We start from the raw sequence: 21,883 nt of genomic DNA on the forward strand, positions 1-21,883 counted from the left end.
TAATATATTTTACTTATGTTAAATATGCCTCCTTTATATATAAAACAGTCAAGACTCTCAAATAGATTTTCTAATTTCTAATTGAGATAAAAAATATACCAGGTTTCCAAGCCCAACAACAAGAAGGATAATCAAGAAAATTACCTGGATTGGAGTAACAACCTCCACTTTATTAAAAATTAACCTTTACCATTCAAGCCACATCTAGAACTTTTATTTATTTTTTTTAGGAAGATTAGCCCTGAGCTAACATCTGTCACCAAGCCTCCTCTTTTTCGCTGAGGAAGATTGGCTCTGAGCTAATATACGTGCCTATCTTCCTCTACTTTATACGTGGGATGCCTGCCACAGCATGGCTTGATAAGTGGTGTGTAGGTCTGCATCCGGGATCTGAACCAGTGAACCCCGGCCACTGAAGCCCAACTGAGAACTTAAACCGCTGCGCCACCAGGCCAGCCGGAAGAACTTTTTGAAAAGAGGCCAGGTATGTAAAGTAATGAAAATGCTGGCTAATGTATATAATGGAGTCAGACAAGCAATTGTTAGAGGGGGAATTCAGAAAACATGGATCAAAGAAATACGATTTGAACACAAAATTCTCGCCCTAAATTACAAATATCTACGTTAATCTTGATGTCAATCTCTTTTGGGGGGGGGGAGAGTGATTTTCTTAAAATGAAGTTTATTTGTACCACTTAAACCAAGAAAACTTGACACTACGATGAAAAATGGCTTCACTCTAACGCTATCTAATCAAAATGCAACGGACACCTAAACATGAAATTTCAAATTACACAAGCATGCTTTCTATCAAAAGACAAGATATTTCATACCACGGAACTGACCAGCTTTTCCAGATACATAAATTATTACTTGGGAAGTAGAGTAATTTCCTCATACCATTAAGGTCGAGGACCCAGTCGCAGAGCTAGGACTATTTATTTCAAAACGGTACTTTTACATCCATATTACTGCCAGGCTGTCCCAAATAGCGGGCACTTCTCGATTGTAGTCTGCGCGACAGAACAAAGAGGCCGACATGCCTCCAGGGATGAGAGTGCTGCAGTCTGAGGTCGCTGCGAGGAGAAGGGGTCCTCCACAGAAGAAAGGGGACTAAGACCTCTGTAGAGATGGCCTAGGCAGATACAAGAAAAAAACAACAAAAAAGGGCCTGGCAGAATGGGGAGCAGCTTTCACGAAAGACGGGTGGGGAGGCAGACCAGCTCTCTTCTTCACTTCTCCGAGCCAGGTCATCTTCCCATTTCCACTGCTCCTCACGGCCACCCCGGTCAGCTGTTTACAAAACCCAGGGCTCCGAAGCTGAGTCAGAGTGACCACAAGAGACAGGGAGAAAATGGGGAAGGAAGACACTCCCCGTTGGGTGGAGTACCACGTTCCCGGGGGTCTCACCCAGCCCCACTCGCGTCCCTTTCCCTTCTGCTCCCACGCTAGCACCCCTAATGCCGCCAAAGAACCACCTTACCCAGCTCGCCATGGAGCACAGCCCCAGGACGCTCCCCATCTCCACAACGTCGCAGAAGCTGCGGACGCCAACAAGATGGAGACAGCTCCTCTCTTGCCTTTCGGGGCTTATTTACTATCTGCGAGCCACTTCCGGCGCAGAGCCCACCCCGCCCCTCAGCTTTGCGTCACTTCCTTCAAGGCCTGGGTGGGCTGGGATGGAGAGGGCGTCGCGCTGAAATTGCGCATGCGCATCCCTGGAACCCGAAGTTGGTTTGTTCCGAGCAGCGTATTTCAATATCGCGCGCGGAAACCAGCTGGCTGATGCAGTGCTTGCCAGAGTTTGCCAAATTAAGAAAACGGTGTGAGAAAAACCCACCTTTGCTTACTATTTACTTGAATTTGAGTATTAGTAGAGGATAGAGCTGAGGTGGTAGTTGGTGTTTTGTCCTCTGTCAGAGGAACCTCTCTTACTGCTCTTGGGGAATTGCTTTCTCTGTCTCTATTCGTTTTCCCACTTTTGCTTCTTTTTTTCTCGCCTAAATTCTCAGTTTATTCCTGCAGCCCACTAACTGGGACAGGTTTTATTGGGCTATTTCTATTCGTTTGGGTGCTTCCAGTTCTTTTTATCACTTCAGTTTGCTGTTGACATTCACTTAATTTCTTGTCCTATTAAGATGCTACAAGAAGGTGGCATATTCAAAAATTTTTAGTTAGATTAAAAGACATACTGATTATAAAAACTCAAACATTATTGGTTTTTATTGAATGTCACGAGCTGTTGACAGATTTGGAACCCTTGTTTGTTAGGTGATAATGGACGTCTCCAGGAAATGTATTCACGCAAAAGTTCTGTTTTTTGCTTTTATATTGATTGGTCCCTGAAGATATTCTTGGAGAAGAGTTTGGCACACAGAAATAACTAAAACTTGAAATACTCCTTGTAATAATAATAAGAAAGTGTTATGAAGTCTGCAACAATTGGATGGGTGAAGGAGAGGTAACACCTAGGAATCTGGGAGAGCTGTGGCCATAAATTGATAGGTAGTAAAAAGGAAGGAATTGAACTGGATGAAAGATAATGAGTTTAGTTTGGACATGTTGAACTCAAGTGCCATCCCTCAGCACTTGAAAATGTAAGCTTAAAAACCAAGAGTTAATGAGAAACAAAATTTAAAGTAATTAACCTTGCAGCTATAGTTGAAGATAGAGGATTGAGGAAGATAACCAGAGAGAAACGTTTTGGTGTTACAAGAGGCCTTAATATGGAACCAAAAAAAAATTAACCCTGGAAGAATTATCAGGTGGGGAGAAACTGTTGACTTAGTTTTCACCTTTTCACTTTGTTTGTTAATGTCATCTCCACACACCCCTCCTTCCAAGTTGTGCATTTTAAATTCTGCTTTCAGTATAAAGGTAGGTGAAAATACCTTTGGTAAGCTACTTGACTCCTCAGAATCTCAGTATCCTCATTAGTACTATATCAACCCAAAAAGAGTTGTGAGGGTTAAATAATATCACATGGTCTTATAAATGATAGGACCATGTGTAGCATATTGTAGACAATCAATACAAGCTAGTTTCTTTCCATTTTTTTCTACCAAGACTAACTAGCTTCTGTGACTTTCCAACCTAGAATACACACAGTGTATACCCAAAGGGATACTTCAATTTCTCAGGTAATTTCCCCAGGTTATCTAACATTTCCTGGTCTGTATTCTTGGGAAGGATAAGCTATTGTGACCCTAGCATGGAAGCTTACTTCCCAGACTCCTTGATACTTTTGTGGATGAAGCCCAGATAGCGTTTACTCTTAACTGATCATCTAAAGATCTACTCACTTGCAATTTCTGATCTGGGAGCTGTGTCTTTTCCTCAGGCAGGCCTGGAGTTATTTATCTGAGATCAACTTACAGATCCAATAATAGAATAGTATTTTCACTATAGGGATCATAGCTTCTGTACAACAAGTTTGTTTCATCAAAAGCCTTGGGAAGACATTTTGGGGAATCTGCAATTATGGGAGATCAGAAGACGATCTACCAAATCCAGTTAAGAAGGAGTGGAGAGCTTGTAGGAGAGAGTTTCAAGAAAGAGAGCCAGAGCCACATTTTTGTCTCCCTAAGGAGCTTTATCTGGATGCTTAAAGGGCACTTAAATGCAATATATCAGAAAGTGATATCACACAATAAACTATGAACATCTTTAAAATTTGAAATATTTTGACCTACATAAAGGTACGGAGAATAATATCATAACCGTGAACTTTCCACTATCCTTGAAAAATAAAACATTACAAATAGAATTGCTTCTGATTGCATTGCTTCTCCCACTTCCCCAAGAGATGATCATATTGAATGAATGTTCAGGACCAGTCACTATCTGTGCTACAATGTCTTCACTTTGCTGACTGTTGCAAATTGCTCTTCAAAGTGGTTTTATCAATACGTACTCTCTCCATCAGTGTATGAGAGTTGCTCCACATCTTTGTCAGCACGGGGTTTGTGACTGTTAATTTAACTAACATGAGAGAAGTGAAATGTCTCACTATGCTATCAGTTTGCGTTTTCCTGATAACTAGTAAGGTTGAGAACTTTTGTTTATTGACTATCAGGATATCCTCTTCTGTATAAAGTGCTTTTTCAAGTCTTTTGCCCATTTATCAGTTGGGTTATACATCTATTCTTTATTGATTTGTAAATGGTTTTAATATCTTTCCGGATACAAATTCATTGCTATGTGTGTAACAGTTACCATCCCTGCATCTGGACTTACTCTTTCCTGTTTTTATGGCGTACTTTGATGACACCTTAGTGTAGGTTTAAAATTTATTTTAATGAAGTCAAATTTAGCAAACTTGATCCTTAAGTTACATGATTTTGTTGTTCAGAACTTCTTCCTAGTACCAAGATTTTAAAGATGTTTTCCTCTGTGTATTTTCTTCTAAGTTTTTAAAGTTTTGCTCTTCACACTTAGGTTTTTAATCCACTTAGAACTGATTTTTTTGTGTCTGGTGTGAGGAAGAAATCCAATCAGTGATGTGCTGGTAAACTGGCTCTCCAGGGGGAAAAATGGCCCTTATATGTAGCATTTGCTGATTTCCATGGTATAAATATCCTCACCATGGCTGATTCCCATCTAGTAATAGTTTAACAATGCATTTGTGAAATTGTTGACTATTGAGCAACTGGTCGGTTTGATCTAGCTCCAGCATGCCACTAGGGTCAATTATATTTTAGGTTTTCTTATGGATAACCAATTGTCCTAATATGAATTAGAGAATAATACATTCTTTTTTTCTCCTCTATAATACCATTGCTGTCATATATCACATATATCATGCGTGTCTGTTTCTGAACTCTGTTCTACTTTATGGACTGAATTGTCTATCCTTGCGTCTCTAACACATAGTTTTAATTATAGTTGCTTTAAAGTAAGTCTTGATGTCTGGAAGTGTGAATTTCTATACGCTATTCTTTTCTCCAAACTTGTTTTGGCTATTTTTGGTCCTTTGCTTTTCTCTATATATTTTAGAGTCAAGTTGTCAAATTAGCATGATAAGTTGTATGGTCCCAGTAATCATAGGACACTGATCATGTTTTAGAGGTGTGTGATAAATTTGACTATCAGCTTCTTAGTGGCTAGAGAGTTTCTCAACAAAACAGTGTCTGAATTTTAGGTCAGACAATACTTTATTATGTGAGATTATGCTTTACAAAGCAGGTTTGTTAGCATTCTTGACCTCCACTCACTAAATGTCAGAATTATTCCCTACTCCTAATTATTGAGATAACCCTCTAAGGGACACTGTAACCATTGGTTATAAACCAATGGTAAATAAAGAAGGAATTAATTTTTAATTATAATTAATAGTGTCTCCTTGCTAGCTGTGAAAAATTAAAATGATGGCTTTTTCAGATTTGAAACCAAACACAACACAAAACCTAGTTTTTTTCCATACATACCAGCTATTTATGAGGAACACAGTTTTTCCAGGCTACTTCTTATAGCACAAGTCAAAGTCAAAATGTCAAAGTATAAATTAGTACAAGTAAGTAAATTAGTAGTTTAAAAAATCCTGCTAAAAAAAGAAACCAACTATTTAGTTACTCACCTCTCTTATAGTGTGACCTGATTCAGGAATCAACTTTAGAATATCTCGAGTGGGCAATTTCTAAGATATTAGAATATTAATTTTTTTATGTTAATAGGGAGCCACCCCAAAAAAGATTTCAAATAAGTTTGGGGAGTACTGCATATTATATTCTTGTGATTGATGTTGCACATTAACATTTTGAAGTATCTAAGAATTCCTGCTCTCTTGTTTTCTAAACTTATTTGACTTTGAAAAACCTTTGTTCTTTTCCATGAAACATGGATTAATACCTGTAACAATTAATATTTTATGGAATATAATTTAAAAAATACTGATGGAGGAAAGGATGGACTGCATAGCCTTCTGGCAATCCTCCTGGAATATCATTTTTCATAAGTGAGCTTTTGGTCAGAGTATAGCATCAAAGAGCTCAAGGTTATATTCTTTTGGCAAGAATCTGAGCGTGAGTGCTCTATGTTGCCAGTTAAGGACAAGATATAAAATTTAACATTCAAATAAATGGGATGTAAAATTAATAGTATCTTAGGGGAATTCAGGAGTAAGACCAAGATGCAAGTCAGAATAGACATACACAGCAGTGGACTGAGAGAATTCTGCAATACTATAGGCAGGCTTAAAGTTTTCCTGCTTTGCAGGACATTTGTCCCGTCCAAAACGTCCGTAAGACATTTGGTCCACACTGAAAGTTCCTTGATATTTGGTCATATTTAGTCCTGTCCAGAACGTCTATGGAGACATTGTGTCCATGCCAAAAGGTCCTTGATATTTGGTTCTGTCCAAAACCATTTGGCATGGACCAAATATGCTCGTGAATGTTTTGTACAGGATCAAATATCAGTGGCCTTCTGGCATGGACTAAACATCTTATGGACCAAATGTCTTATGGATATTTGAGACAGAACCAAATGTCTGCTGATCATCTTCCTCAGAAGACAGAGTAGATTCATTCTCACACGTGGATAAACAAAGAGTTAAAGCTCCAAGTAGAGCATGGTTGTGATTTTAGGCTGAGAAAACTGTAAAGCACACTTACCAAGCTTATCCTGGTAATAGCAAAAATTTCAATAATGCATTCATAAAAATCAATTTAAACCAACATAATCCCCATGATGATTTAGGCACAAAATTTACCCTTGTGTAACTAAATAAGTTACTCTGAAATAAAGACTTGACTATCGGTCATTAATTATTATGAGAATATCTACCCAAAATAATAATTTTGGTTTCAGAACTTACCTGTATGGCAATAAAACCATATCTTCAGTGTAAAGGAAAATACTTAACTTTATATTTTCTTTGGCAATCCATGCCTGGCTTTAAATCAAGAAGGGTCAAAACACCTCTCTGCTTTATAATATTCTGGAAATTACTATCTGATCTGTAAAGAGGTCATTACTATTATCCCTAGTTCTCAGATTATGTTAAAGTACAAGTTTAAGAAAAACAAGTAGCCCAGGCTTCATATTGAATTCATATAGAATACAGTAGTCTCCCCTTAACTGCAGTTTTGCTTTCAATGGTTTCAGTTACCTGTGGTCAACCACGCTCCCAAAATATTAAATGGAAAATTCCAGAAATAAACAATTCGTAAGTTTTAAGTTTCGCATCTGTTCTGAGTAGCTTAGTGACATCTTGTGCTGTCCCAGTCCATCCCACCCAGGACATGAATCATCCATTTGTCCAACTATCCACACTGTATATGCTACCCACCCATTAGGCACTCAGTAGCCATCTCAGTTATCAGATCGACTGCCGTGGTATCACACTGCTTGTGTTCAAGTCACCCTTATTTGACTTTTTAGTGGCCCCAAAGTGCAAGAGTAGTGAGGCTGGCAATTTGTATATACCAAAGAGAAGTCATAAAGTACTTTCTTTAAGTGAGAAGATGGAAGTTCTCAATTTAATGAGGAAACAAAATTGTATGCTGAGGTTGCTAAGATCTATGGTAACTTTTACTATAGTATATTGTTGTAACTGTTCTATTTCATTATTTGTTATTGTTGTTAATATCTTACTGTGCCTAATTTATAAATTAAACTTTATCTAGGTATGTGTGTATAGGAAAAAACAGTATTTGTAGGGTTTGGTACTATCCACTCTTTCAGGCATCCACTGGGGGCCTTAGAATGTATCCTCTTTGGATAAGGAGAGAGTACTGTAGTCCATGACTGATTTTTTTCTCCAGAATAAGTGTGAATAATTAAATATCTTTTTAAAACATTGGTTGCAAATGCCTCGTAATACCGCTCTACTCTTTATTAAGGGTTTATTATTATAGAATAATATGAAACCAACATTCTGGATTTCATGGCATTGTACCTTTTGGGGCTACCCCACCACTTACTCCTGAGCTGCTCCAGTTCCTGCTCCTGAAAATTAGCACTGTTGAAACTTTTCTCTTCTCTTAGAAGGTTAAGATTTTTCCTTTCTTACTATCTTTGCAAAGCATAGACTAGGAAGAAATTAGTTCAGTATCTTATGCAAGGGCTGGCAATTTTAGGAGGCATATAGAATGTATAGAGTTCCTGTTGCAGATTGTCAATGATGACCCAGATGTCAGTTTTCACTGGTTCCTTGGCTGGTTGCTGCTGCCATGCTCCTTTCTTTATTGTCTAATGGTCATCCATAGACAAGTCCTTCCCCACTACTTGTTGCTGGAGATGCCAGTGCGCAGAAGTGAGTAGTCTGTAGCCTTACACCCTCTCCTGTAATTCCTCAATTATATCCATGAGGAAATGGTTTAGAATCTTGCACATCACATTAAAAGTTCCCAGTTTAACCTAGAGTCAGTGTCCCTCCACCAAAGGTAGCTGAAGTCGGACTTACTTTGGTCAGGAGTCCTCCCTGCCTTTATACACATCTCTGTATAAACTTTAAATTAATTAATTTTTTTTTTTGGTTTGAGGAAGATTGTCCCTGAGCTAACATCTGTGCCAGTCTTCCTCCACAATCTTCCCAAAGCATGGCTTGATGAGCAGTGTGTAGGTCTGCACCTGGGATCCAAACCCACAAACCCTGGGCCACTGAAGTAGAGTGCATGAACTTAACCACTACACCACTGGGCCAACCCCTAAAATTAATTTCTTAATGGACTATAGCTATGAAACATTGTGAGACTCTAACACACTTCTAGGGAAAAAATCAGGTCACATTTTTCTGGATATTAGAAATACGCTGCTCAGTTCCCCTGTCCTCGGTAGACCAACACTGAAACTAGTGAGAGCTAAAACATTTTGGCCCCCAAAATAAGTTGTCTTAAAGGAAGGATGAAATCTGTGCATAGTTTACGTTGTACAATACAAGGAGAGAAAGGGCCTACGAAGTGCATTTTATGGCGTTAATCCTAAAATAATTTAATCCTACATGTAAGCATGTTTAAATATTTTACTGTATTTTCTGTAAGAATAAGCCAGAAATAGGTTAGGACATAATAGCCCATAGGGGTCAGTATAAACTTAGAGTTGGAAGAGACCATATCCTGAGTAAAGACGTACTTTTGTCGGTGAAGACAGACTTTTATATTTTTGAAAAATAAATTTAAAAAGGTAAAATATTAGAGGTACAAAAACTCTCCTAAGTTGTTACCGTAATATTAAAATAGCAAGTGAGCAATTTTCTTTCCACACAGATTTTCCTTTTTGCCCAAATCTAAGCCAGTAATTCCCATGACAACCAGATGTGTTTATACCAGTGAAGTAGATGGCTACAAAAATATATTTATTTCAGGCAGAACATGTATAAATTTAGCGAAAAAAAGCAAACATTCACCATGTAAATAATGAAGTTGGTAGAGAATTCAAATGTTTCTAATGTTTAATTACTGTTTTATAATCTTTGAGAGTGTCTACTTGAAGAAATGCTAATGGTATTTCTGAAACATTTTACATCTCGAGAAGTGTTAGGTAGGGGCTGACCCGTGGCATAGTGGTTAAATTTGCGCACTCTGCTTTGGCAGCCTGGAGTTTGCAGGTTCGGATCCCAGGCATGGACCTACACACTGCTCATCAAGCATGCTGTGGAAGTTTACCACAAACAAAATAGAGGAATATTGGCATGGATGTTAGCTCAGGGGCAATCTTCCTTACCAAAAAAAAAAAAAATCGAAGAAGAAAATTAGCTAAAGTATGTTTAGGATTTATTGACCTCACATAGGAGTTGATAAAAGATAATATTATCATATATTAAAGAACTTTTATTAAGTACAAGCATTTATTCACCAAAAATGTTACTTATGCTACTGAAAAGAGACAACTGTTTCTATTTTGGCATTCATCAGATTTTTGAATTCTGATTAAATATGTTATTAAGATGATGTCTAAATCAGTGCTTTCCAATAGAAATGCAATGTGAGCCACATTTGTAATTTAAAATCTAGTGGCTGCAGAAGAAATTAATTTTTAACAATACGTTTAATTTAAACCAATATTTCCAAAATGTTATCATTTCAACATGACATTAATAAGAAAACTATTAATGAGATAGTCTACATTATTTTAAGTCTTCTAAATCTGGTTTGCATTATATAGAGTTATAACACATCTCAATTCAGACCAGCACAATACAAGAGCCCAATAGCCCCATGTTGGACAATGCATATCTAAAAGCTGAGAGAGAAAACTGAAGCAATTATTCAGATGATCCAGTACAAGCTAAACAAACAAACATACTTTTCTTTGTATAAATTATTTAGATATTTCAGGACAAAGTGGTTTTAAGCCTGTGCGTTTACTTCTGGTATTGAATCTGCTTCATCTAATTGATTTTTTGTATACAAATAAAATCTGAGAGACTTGTAAGCAGGGTAAATGTTAAGTTCTTATAATTATTTTCACTATCATACTGCTATTTTATATGTACAAAATCTGCCAGATTTGATTTTCAAGTGTTTCAAATATTCCACAATCCTATTTTAACCAACTTCTTCATTTGAGTTTCTATGGCCTTAGCTTTCTCCCCTCCAGAATTAGCTGTAACATCAGGATGGTCCCCAGAGGCTCTTGACATTTTAAGTACCCTCATCTCAAGTAACTTCAGACAGTTCTTGTTGATTCTCACCCAATTCTCTACACCTCACTCCACTGCCGGTATTCTCCATTACCCCATATAACACTTCTGCAAATTCTCACGCAAAGCTCATCCCTTTTTATTCTCTTCCACTGAATGATCAAAAGCTTTGGATACTCTTTTTTCACGGTTTTTACTCTGTTGACAATTTACTTTAACTTCAAAAATGATTAGAACAAAAGTATGGATACTTCCACACTTTTCCTGCAAAGTTTTACCCAATTCAATAACTAACTGGTAAGGACTTAATTGTTTCATCAAACATCCTAATATTTCCTAGTATTAAGGTCTTTGTATGTAGAACCCATTCTGCATCATCTTCAGAAATCCCAGGTTTAGCTGCTTGGCAGCATCTAGGTCTGTCCTTTGTTCTATTATTTCTCCCAAATGTTCATTCAGAGTCCTGGAAGAGCTTGGCCTAGCTTCCACTAGTTCCACCATATTGCTCATTAGTCTTTCCTCTTTCAGGAACAGTCCTATCTTCTTTAAAGAGTTAGTGTCACAGGAAGTTCGTGTATGAGCCAATCACAAGTCATCTTCCGCTGACATCTCCTAAAGGGAATTTTCTGCCTCAATTGGCCCAACTTATTTATATTATATAGTAGAGTTCAGTCTCCCTGGGAATCACCTAGTTTTTGAAATCTTCTCCAAAGCTGTAGGGCTGAAAGGAGAGCTCTCTCCACCTAGTTTCTCTGCCATGGAGAGAACATATTCAGCACCGTTACTATCATTGCTATGCACATTTCCCCTTCTCAGCGACACTCATCCAGCAGTTTAGGTGCTATAACAGGGTACCCCTTGGTTCAGTTCTATGGTATGCTTTGATCCAGGCATGGTTGGACGTTACACCACAGTTGAGCAATCTTAAATGGTAGTCATTAGTAAGAGAGAAAAAACATAACCAGAGTCTGTTAATAATATATGGGAATTATGCTTTATGAAGTAGCTCTCACTTATAAATGAAGTCCAGAAGATGGACTTTTCCCATTGGATCTCCATATAGAAACAACCTTGGACTAAATGGCAGTGGAGGGAAGTGTTTCAGAGAAATGCTTAAGACCAGAGCAGGGCTGCCAGTGCTTGAATGCTAGCTCCCCTTCAGATTAGCTGTGTAATCTTGGGCAAATTCCATTTTCTGTTCTTCAGGTTCCTCAATTTTAAAAGAAGGAGAGTTGACAGTACCTTCTTCATAATATTGCTGTGAGGATTAAATGAAAATAAGTAAAGTGCATAGAATAGTGTCTGGCCCGAGGTAAGTGCGCAATAAATATTAACTACTACTTCTGGATATCAGGGACTTTCTTCTCTTTAGTCTTCTTATTCTCCAAAGACCTCTACCCCACCCCTGCCATGCCCCTGCCACGATTACTTTCTTAATCTTTTAAACCCTATGTCTAGCTCTCAGATATTTCCATCTACTTTTCTCAATAAAACTGAAAGTGGAATAGGGTAGGGGCTTCAAGCACCTCTAAATAAACAACTACAGGACAAAACAAGCCCTTTTCTTACTTATATTAACTTATTAAAGCACAACTCCCTTGCACTGTTTTGTAAAGAGAATGTTCCTTTCTTTCTTCTCTCCCTTTCCCCCTCCTCCTCCCCATCCTCCTCCCTCTTCCTTTCCCTCTTACCAGAGACCCCCATCTCAGCAGGAGGAGAGGTTGGAAGTATATAGAACTTATCCTGGAGGGAGGGCAGTCTGGGATTGGCTGACATAAGCATTTAAGCATGCTAAGAAAGAAAGAGAGAAAGAACTGGGGCTGTTCCCATCCCCACCTCACCTCCAGCCATCATGGCCTCACAGCCAGAATTGCATTATTGTCTTTGCTTAAAACAACCCCTGGTGCAGTAGTTAAGTTCGCTGGGACTGCTTTGGTGGCTGGGGTTCGCCAGTTCAGATCCCGGGTGCGGACATGGCATCACTTGGCAAGCCATGCTGTGGTAGGCGTCCCACATATAAAGTAGAGGAAGATGGGCACGGATGTTAGCTCAGGGCCAGCCTTCCTCAGCAAAAGGAGGTGGATTGGCAGCAGATGTTAGCTCAGGGCTAACCTTCCTCAAAAACAAAACAAAACAAAAAGAACACCCCTGGGCCCTGTCTGGCACCATTCACTCGCCCATTGTACATCCTCAGTCAGGCCAGCCCCCTTCGACCATGTCCATCACTCCGTGCGGAAGCACTGCCAGCATGTTGGACAAACTGCCCTGCAAAGTCGCTGACATCACCTGGCCTCCTGGGATGTAAGGCCCTGGATATCGCAAAGTATAAGATGCCAGGCCTGATGCACAGGCGGGAGATGTACTCAGCCTCCAGGCCACTGAACGGCGCCCGCGTCACAGGCTGCCTGCACATGACAGTGGAGATAGCTGTCCTCATTGAGACCCTCATCGCCCTGGGTGCTGAGGTGTGGTGGTCCAGCTGCAACATCTCTACCCGGGACCATGCAGCAGCTGTCATTGCCAAAGCGGGCATTCCAGTGTATACCTGGAAGGGTGGAACAGATGAGGCATACCTGTGGTGCTCCTGTGGAGACGCTGTACTTCAAGGATGGGCCCCTCACCATGATTCTGGACGATGGGGGTGACCTCTCCAACCTCATCCACACCAAGTACCTGCAGCTCCTGTGGGGCATCCGAGGCATCTCTGAGTAGACCACACGGGGGCCCACAACCTATATAACATGATGGCCAGTGGGATCCTGAAGGTGCCTGCCATTAATGTAAACAACTGTCGCCAAGAGCAGGTTTGACAACCTCTGTGGCTGCCAAGAGTCCCTCATAGATGGCATCAAGTGGGCCACAGACGTGATATTGCGGGCAAGGTGGCAGTGGTAGCGGGCTATGGCAACATGGGCAAGGGCTGTGCCCAGGCCCTGAGGGGTTTTGGAGCCCATGTCATCTTCACAGAGAATGACCCCATCAACACACTGTAGGCTGCCATGGCGGGCAATGAGGTGACCACTATGGATGAGGCCTGTCAGGAGGGCAGCATCTTTGTCACCACCAAAGGCTGTATTGACATCATCCTCTGCCGGCACTTGGAGCAGATGAAGTGTGATGCCATTGTGTGTAACATCGGACAGTGATGTGGAGATTGATGTCAAGTCGCTGAATGAGAATGCTGTGGAGAAGGTGAACTCAAGCCTCAGGTGGACCGCTACTGGCTGAAGACTGGATGCCATAGCATCTTTCTGGCAGAGGGCTGGCTGGTCAACCTGGGCTGTGCCATGGGCCGCCCCAGCTTTGTTATGTGCGACTCTTTCACCAACCAGGTGTTGACACAGATTAAGCTGTGGACCTACCCAGACAAGTACCGTGTTGGGGTCCACTTCCTGCCCAAGAAGCTGGATGAAGCAGTGGCTGAAGCCCACCTGGGCTAGTTGAATGTGAAGCTGACCAAGCTGACTGAGAAGCAGGCCCAGTACCTGAACGTGTCCCGTGATGGCCCCTTCAAACCTGATCACTACTGCTACTGAGAATGAGGCCTGTTCCTTGCCTTTCAGCTGCTGCCCTTGCCTGGATCCCACCTCTCCTCCCCAAGAGCAAATGGCACCAACTTTGAGATTGTTTGTTAATGTCCCCCATCAACTCCATGGGGCCAGTCACTCAGTTTTTGGCCTCCCTGCATCCCTCATACTCTTCTAAGTTTGACAGGGGGAATTGAGAAGCCCTTCCTCAAACCCTGTCATGATGGAGGTACACGGGAGATACACACAGGGAACCATTAGCTCAGGGGTTTTGGAACTGCTCACTCCATCAGTCCTTCCTTAGGCTGGAAGTCAGCAGTGGTGGTCACAAAGCCCATCCACTTTGCCATCTAGGCCCTCACCTGGCCTATGGACTTTATACTCATATTCTCGGTTTACAGCTTCACTGGTTCCTCAGCCCATGACAGATGAGAAGGAGCTATTTCAAAGGGCAGGGAGGAGCTGTTGGGGTTTGAATGTTCCTAAGAGCTTGGCTTAGTGCTGGGCGTTCTCTTAAACCTCAGCACAATGGAGTTGGTACCTTCGGTCCCCATTTTACGGGGTTTAGAATATACTCTTAAGGGATAACCAAGAAAGGACAAGAAAAATGACAGCCAGAGGTTGAGAGGGCTCAGAGAAACATAAATACATGCATAGATCTGCCTCCACAATGTAATGTGATGGTTCCTGTCTCAACCCTGGATCAAAAAGAGATTAATTTGTACTATAATGTTTACATAATGTTTGTAATGTTAAAAGAGAGTAAGAAGGTGGGTAAATAAAAATTTTGGTGCCTAAAAGAACCCAAAAAACACAAAACAAATCCCGGGGAAAGAGAGAGGAGAGACGATGACAGGCTTCCTCAGCAGCATTCTCCCTTGGGCCCTGAAGGACATAGCAGCCTTGGATCCTCCCTGGACCAAATTCCAGTTCTGTTCACCTCCAGTCTAGAAGCTGCTTCTTCCTCAAGCAAATTTCTAAAATTTGGTGTATTACTTATCTTTCATTAATAAAAGTTACAATAAAAATGTCATTCTATATAAATTATACAAACCAAAAAACACTAAAAAATAAATAGAAAATACTATTTTTTTATTCACAATAATTGGGAACTTAAGTCAGTAAGATTTACTAAATTGTTATAAAATAACTACCCATCTTCTTTTCTAGGAAATAAAATTCTTTTGACTGTTTCAAAGCTTACTTGCTCCAATTTCTCATTTTCTATAGAAATGATTTCTAGATTTGATGGTCTTCCTTGTGACATGGTACACCTTAACTAGTTGCTAATAATTTTTAATTTGGGGAAGCTAATTTCTCCACTGGCAAATAAGATTGCATAAATATTATTTTATATATATGTAAAGTTACATATATTCCGAAAGCTGTAAAAGTATTTAAACTAGTACTAAATATAATGTAATATTCAAGAAGAGTCATACCAAGGAATTCAGTTATTTGAAACATTTCTCTTGCATAAATTGAAATACAATGTATATCAACCCTGTTAAAAAAGATTTACTTTCATCAATTTGAAATTAGCTATAACAAAGTTAATAGAATAAGATATTTCACTACAGTATAGTATAAAATAATTATACAAATTGCCCATCTGTTAATAATATTTATAATGCAATTAAAAATGTTCCCATTAATAAATGTGAATCATGCCTCCTTAGATGAGTAACGACTGTATAGTACCTTCCTGAACAGTCAGATCTGACAGATCTACTCTGCAGTCTGGAAAAATGGAGATAATGGTTTTTGAATAGATAGCCGACGATGCCTAATACTTAGCAACTGCAAGCTGGCAGCCCACAGAGGGGTTAAGAGCTGAGGCACTGCGTCTCCCCTGCTCCACGGGCTTCACAATGTCTTGTTGTGTTGCAGTTGCTTCAATCATCTATAGATTTATATTTCGTTTCTTCATTTTTAAATTATTTATCCTTTCCACAATTTTTTATTTTTATTTTATTTTTTTGGTAAGGAAGATTGGGCCTGAGCTAACATCTGTGCCAATCTTCCTCTATTTTTTGTGGGATGACTCCACAGCGTGGCTTGGTGAGGGGTGCTAGGCCTGCCTCCAGGATCTGAACCTGTGAACCCCGGGCCACCGAAGCAGAATATGTGAACTTAACCACTACACCACTAGGCCGGCTCCACTTTCCACAAAGATTTTAAATTTCTTAATATGAATACACAGGCCTTTTATTTTTCATAATTCTGTTTTAATAATTAAGACATTTAAAGCAATAGATTTTCCCCAGAGTAACTTTTTCCATTTCTTGTAGATATTAGTGTGAAACATTCTGCCTTTCATTGTTGTCTATAAAGCTTATGGTTTCCTTTAAAATTCTCTTTTTGATATGTTATCAGCAATACTGATATTTCTTAATTTCCAAATAGAAAAGACTTTTCTAATGTTATTGGCTTATGACTAGAAAAATGCTATAAAATGTCTTATTTTATCAGTTTGTGACCAAGCATCTAATTGGTTTTTCTAAATGTTACACTGACATAAAAAACAAAAAGTGTGTTACCGGGGCTGGCCCCGTGGCTGAGTGGTTAAGTTCGCGAGCTCCGCTGCAGGTGGCCCGGTGTTTCGTTGGTTCGAATCCTGGGCGCGGACATGGCACTGCTCATCAAACCACGCTGAGGCAGCGTCCCACATGCCACAACTAGAAGGACCCACAACAAAGAATATACAACTATGGACCAGGGGGCTTTGGGGAGAAAAAGGGGAAAAAAATAAAATCTTTTAAAAAAAAAAATGTGGCACTTTAAAAAAAAAAAAAAAAAGTGTGTTACCTATTAGAGGAATGTAAAGATCCATAAATCTATTAATTTAGGTTTATTACTTCTATTATTCAATTACTCTGTCCTTACTTATTTTTTGCTTATTAGATAAATCCAGTTGTAAGCGGGCTCTTTTGAATATGGCATCATAATTAAGTTTTTAAATTACATTTTTTTTTTTTTAAGATTTTATTTTTTTTTCCTTTTTCTCCCCAAAGCCCCCGGTACATAGTTGTATATTCTTCGTTGTGGATCCTTCCAGTTGTGGCATGTGGGACGCTGCCTCAGCGTGGTCTGATGAGCAGTGCCATGTCCGCGCCCAGGATTCGAACCAACGAAAGAAACACTGGGCCGCCTGCAGCGGAGCACGCGAACTTAACCACTCGGCCACGGGGCCAGCCCCATTAAATTACATTCTTCTTGCGTTTCTTATAGTATTTACTTTGTATTTAGTGGCTATTTCTTGATTATGTTCAGGTTTATGGTTATATTAACTTCTTCAATTATGACTTTTTTAATTACTCCGAATCCTCCTTTATTCTGCTGTATTTTACCATTAATATTCACCTTCTCCAATATTTATATTACTATTCCTGCTTTCTTTTGATTTGCTTTAAATAATATTATTTGACCTTCTGCTATTTCAGTTGAAGCCATCAGCACTTACACTTCTTTTCTCATCCTCCTGCCCCAGTTTTTATTTTTCCATTTCTAAGGCATGGGGCATATAACATGTACACTCTCTTCTGATCCTCTCAGCCCTGAATGTATTTTAATATCAGTTCTACAGTAAAATATGGTCAATGTTCACATCCAGTATTTTGCTGTAGTTTCTTGAGTCAGCTTTGGGTTAGTGAGGTTCTTCTCTGTGGATTCTCCAAAGAGGACTTACGAAAACAAGATTCCTTGAGTTCTTGCTTGTTTAAAAGTGTTGTTTTGCCTTCCTATTTGAGTAGTAGTTTGGCTGGAAATAAAATTATTGGATCACGTTCTCACGAATTTTTTTTAGGTGATTAACAGTTGTCATTTTTTAATTTTATTTTTTCACTCCTTTTTTTTTTTAAGATTGGCCGTGAGCTAACATCTGTTGTCAGTCTTTTTTCTTCATATCCCCTCAGCCCCCCAGTACACAGTTGTGTATTCTAGTTGCTGGTCCTTCTACTTCTGCTATGTGGGACGCCGCCTCAGCATGGCCTGATGAGCGGTCGTAGGTCCACATCCAGGATCCGAGCTGGCAAAACCCTGGGCCTCCGAAGCAGAGTGTGCAAACTTAACCACACAACCACAGGGCTGGCCCCCTGTCTTTTTTTTTAAATTAAATATTTCTGTGGAGAAGTCTGCGGTCAGTCTGATTTTCCTCCCTTTGTAAGTAAACTAATTTTTTTTAACCTGCATCTGCAAAGGATTATTTTATTAATTTCAAATTCAACAACTTTACTAGAATATACCTTGGTATTGAACATTCTGAGTCAAGTTTCCCTGAAGTATGGGGAACCCTTTTGTGGGTAAATTCAAGTTTACTTTTTTCAAGAAAGTTGTCTTGAATTATATCTTTAATTATTTGCTTATTTTAGTTTACTTTTTTCAAGAAAGTTGTCTTGAATTATATATTTAATTATTTGCTTATTTTATTTTTCTTTTACAGAAACATCAATTATTTATATGTGACATCTCTTTGCCTACCTTTCATACATATTATCTTCCTTGTAATCTTTTTTTTTGAGGAAGGTTGGCCCTGAGCTAAAATCTGCTGCCAATCCTCCTCTTTTTTGCTGAGGAAGATGAGGCTTAGCTAACATCTATGCCCATCTTCCTCTATTTTATATGTGGGACATCTGCCACAGCATGGCTTGATAAGTGGTACTAGGTCTGTGCCCAGAATCTGAACCAGTGAACCCTGGGCTGCCGAAGCAGAGCGTGTGAACTTAACCTCTATGCCATAAGGCTGGCCCCCTTTGCAATCTTTTTAAACTCTTTATTTCTATTTCATTTTGCTCAGTTTCTTCCACTTAGTGCCTGACCTCTGCTAATTCACATTTCCTCTCTCACTGTCATTTCCTCATCTCTCCACTAAGTTTTTATATCTATCTTTGCTTTGTGCTCTTGCTTCCTAGAAGTTCATTTGCTTTTTTAAGGTCAGGGTTAACTATTTTTATTTGTTCCAGGGCATTGTCTTTTCAGTCCATGATCATCATCTTCCACTTGTTTTTCTTATTCCTTTTCTTGTTATTCCTTATAGTATCCTTATATACATCCTGTGCTCATACTATTTTAATTTCTCATCTTTAAATGGTGAGTTTTGTCCTGGGTTGGTAGTTAAAGGAGATTGATGTGGAGAAATGACCAGCACCATATTCCACCCTATTGGAAACTTTCCTTTTGACTGAGGATTTTTTTTGCAGGATGGGAAGGGTGTCATTTATATTTTATTTCTCCTTAGCCAGTGGAATTATTCTCATCCTCCACCACTCCACCAAAGTTTCTCCCTTCTTTTTCTTCTGTTTTCTTTTCTCTTTTCTTCTGGTACTGCAGCTTCCTTCTGTCACATATGAACTTATTTTCATGATACTTCAGTTAACCCTACCTCTGCTTTTCATATCCAAACTAGGTCCAGAGAAGCATTTTTAGTCATTATCTACTAATGGTTTTCACCATTGCAAGTAAGGAATTTAGGTTTTCATATCAAAGTGTGTCCTCTCTCATTGAAAATTGGATTTTGCTGGTTCTTTTGGGGATTTACAGCCAAGGCATCCCCTCTTTGCTCCCTCCTGACTGTACTCTTATTTCATCTCCAGTAATTTTTGTCAGCCTCTTCTCCAATTTCATCTAAGATTTAGCTGTCCCCTGATTTTGCTGAAAATGAGATTGTGTAGCTTTGTTTTTCTTTCTCCTCATTCTGTTTGGATGACTTCCAGGAGTAGAATGGGGAAAATGCCAACTTCCACTTCCATCTTGGAGCTGGAAGCCTAGAATTGTGACTTGCATTTCATTTATGCTTCAATCATTCCACACTGCTTGGATTTTATCTAACACACCATGAACCTTCTTATCTTCCTGTTGTAGCTCACGCATGTATTTCTACCTGAAATATTCCCAGCATTATTCCCCAAAAATGCTTTTATCTAGCTGATACTGATTCATCCACTAAAACCCAGCTTAGGTGCATCTCCTTTGCAAAATTTCCCTGGCAGCCTCCCCTTGGTTTCTTGGCCAATCTCTGAAATTAAGTGTGATGACTTATCTACTCTCTCTGTGACCTGTGTAGTTTTGCATGACTGCGTTTACCTCATTGTATTGTCATTCTGTTGTATTTTATTAATCCCGCAAACTGTACTATGCTTCTTGAGGACAGTGACTGTGTCTTAGGCATTTTTGTAACCTCAGGCTAGAAAAATGTTAGGCCTGTGATAGGCAATCAATAAAGCTCATCAAATGAATAAATAAATGCATTGTTTAGAAAGAAAAGACTAAAAATATTGATGACTGGTAGGTGATCTGTAACATCATATTTCTGAACAGAAAAGAATTATTCATTTAAAATTTAAGGTTTTTAGAAAGTTTGATAAATAATTGTATGGGTATAACTAGAAAAATTAGCAATTCAGCTCAGAAAATATAGGTTTGTGTGAATATAATTACAATGAGTGCATCTATTTGTTTCTCAGAGATTTCCATAGCCAGTTTGTTTGCTGTTCAAGTAGAAATGTGATTTTTGTTGCTTCCAGTAACCCATGCTCCACCTGTGATCTGTCAGCAAGAGTGCTATTTCTGTCTTTTGCATCCTCATCAGTAATAATTATTGCAATTAGATCTTAGCTGACAATTCTCATTCTGCGCTATGAGAGAAACATTCTATTATTCTTTCTGTAATAAACAACTGGAGAAGTTAGCTTTTTAGTAAAATGAAAAAGTAAGTATTACTTTCGTATAATCTAGAATCAGATATCTTAATGTCAAGTTTAAGAGTACAGTGTTTCGCTTTTAATCTCTTGGGAAATATATCTCTGACATTTAGAAATATGAATCTGATATATATCTTCCTCAGTTGTGCATGAGCAAAACTGCACTGGACTTGGTTGGTTAATTATTCCATAAACTTTTAGGAAATAAAGACAGGCACATGAAAAAGAGCATCATGTAATATTTATTTTTTCTTTTTTTTTTGCTTTGTTTTGAGGAGAAGGTAGTAATAAATGGACTGCATACTATAAAAAGCAAATATAACAGAGCACATTGTATTGTTCAACCAAATAAAAGATATAATAAAGCTACTTAAATACATTTTTATTGATAGGAATAATCAAAACCATTTTGCATGATAATTAGTTATAAATGATAAGAACTTCTAATATGCTTACAGGTGCCTTCTTTGTCTTCGTTTGTGTTTGGACAAATAGAATGTAAACATGATGTTTTATATAATGTTTGACTAAGTATATATGGTGCCTAAAAAGGATCTTATCAATATGTATACTAGAGAATGTTTTCCTATATTTCACTCCTAGAAAAAGGTTGATTTGGGGCCGGTCCAGTAGTTAGGTTCACATGTTACGCTTTGGCGGCCTGGAGTTTGCAGTTCGCATCCCGGGTGTGGACCTAGGCACTGCTTGTCAAGCCATGCTGTGGCAGGCATCCCACATATAAAGTAGAGGAAGATGGGCATGGATGTTAGCTCAGGGCCAGTCTTCCTCAGTGAAAAGAGGAGGATTGGTGGCAGATGTTAGCTCAGGGCTAATCTTCCTCAAAAAAAAAAAAAAAAGATCGAGTTTTCAACAAAGAAATCAGTGAAGGCTTCGACTGTGACATAAAATTGCTATCTTTATTAAACTGCTCCAACATTTCCATGTGAGTTTTAAAGGGTACGAGCTCTCCCATCCCTCAAGTAGCCCTGGGTAAATCAACCACTTTAAGCTGCTCAAATGTTGTTTGTGTATGGTGGTGGTTGGTGGTCTTGGTACAATTCTGAGCGGGGAGGAGA

General features: G+C 39.0%; 1 protein-coding gene, 1 long non-coding RNA gene and 1 pseudogene across 4 annotated transcripts in view; 2 read left to right on the top strand and 1 right to left on the bottom strand.

Moving 5' to 3' along the window:
• SERINC1 (serine incorporator 1) overlaps positions 1-1,681 on the bottom strand; it is a 39,265-nt gene extending 37,584 nt beyond the window's left edge. The window contains exon 1 of one of the 3 annotated variants that reach the window (XM_001504205.6): positions 1,484-1,681. In XM_001504205.6, the coding sequence (XP_001504255.2) occupies positions 1,484-1,522 (39 nt within the window). In that variant the 5' untranslated portion in view covers positions 1,523-1,681. The remainder of the gene's footprint in view (positions 1-1,483) is intronic. The other 2 variants (XM_070223697.1, XM_070223699.1) reach the window with 2 other exon arrangements.
• The window catches only part of LOC138915835 (uncharacterized), a 75,468-nt gene continuing 55,261 nt past the window's right edge, over positions 1,677-21,883 (top strand). Inside the window, exons 1-2 of the long non-coding RNA XR_011422169.1 lie at positions 1,677-1,823; positions 11,789-11,894. This is a non-coding gene — a long non-coding RNA (uncharacterized lncRNA). The remainder of the gene's footprint in view (positions 1,824-11,788; positions 11,895-21,883) is intronic.
• LOC100072944 (adenosylhomocysteinase pseudogene) lies at positions 12,831-14,189 on the top strand (annotated as a pseudogene).

This window comes from Equus caballus, chromosome 10 (genome assembly GCF_041296265.1).
Source record: "Equus caballus isolate H_3958 breed thoroughbred chromosome 10, TB-T2T, whole genome shotgun sequence".
In the NCBI taxonomy this organism is placed as follows: Eukaryota; Metazoa; Chordata; class Mammalia; order Perissodactyla; family Equidae; genus Equus; species Equus caballus.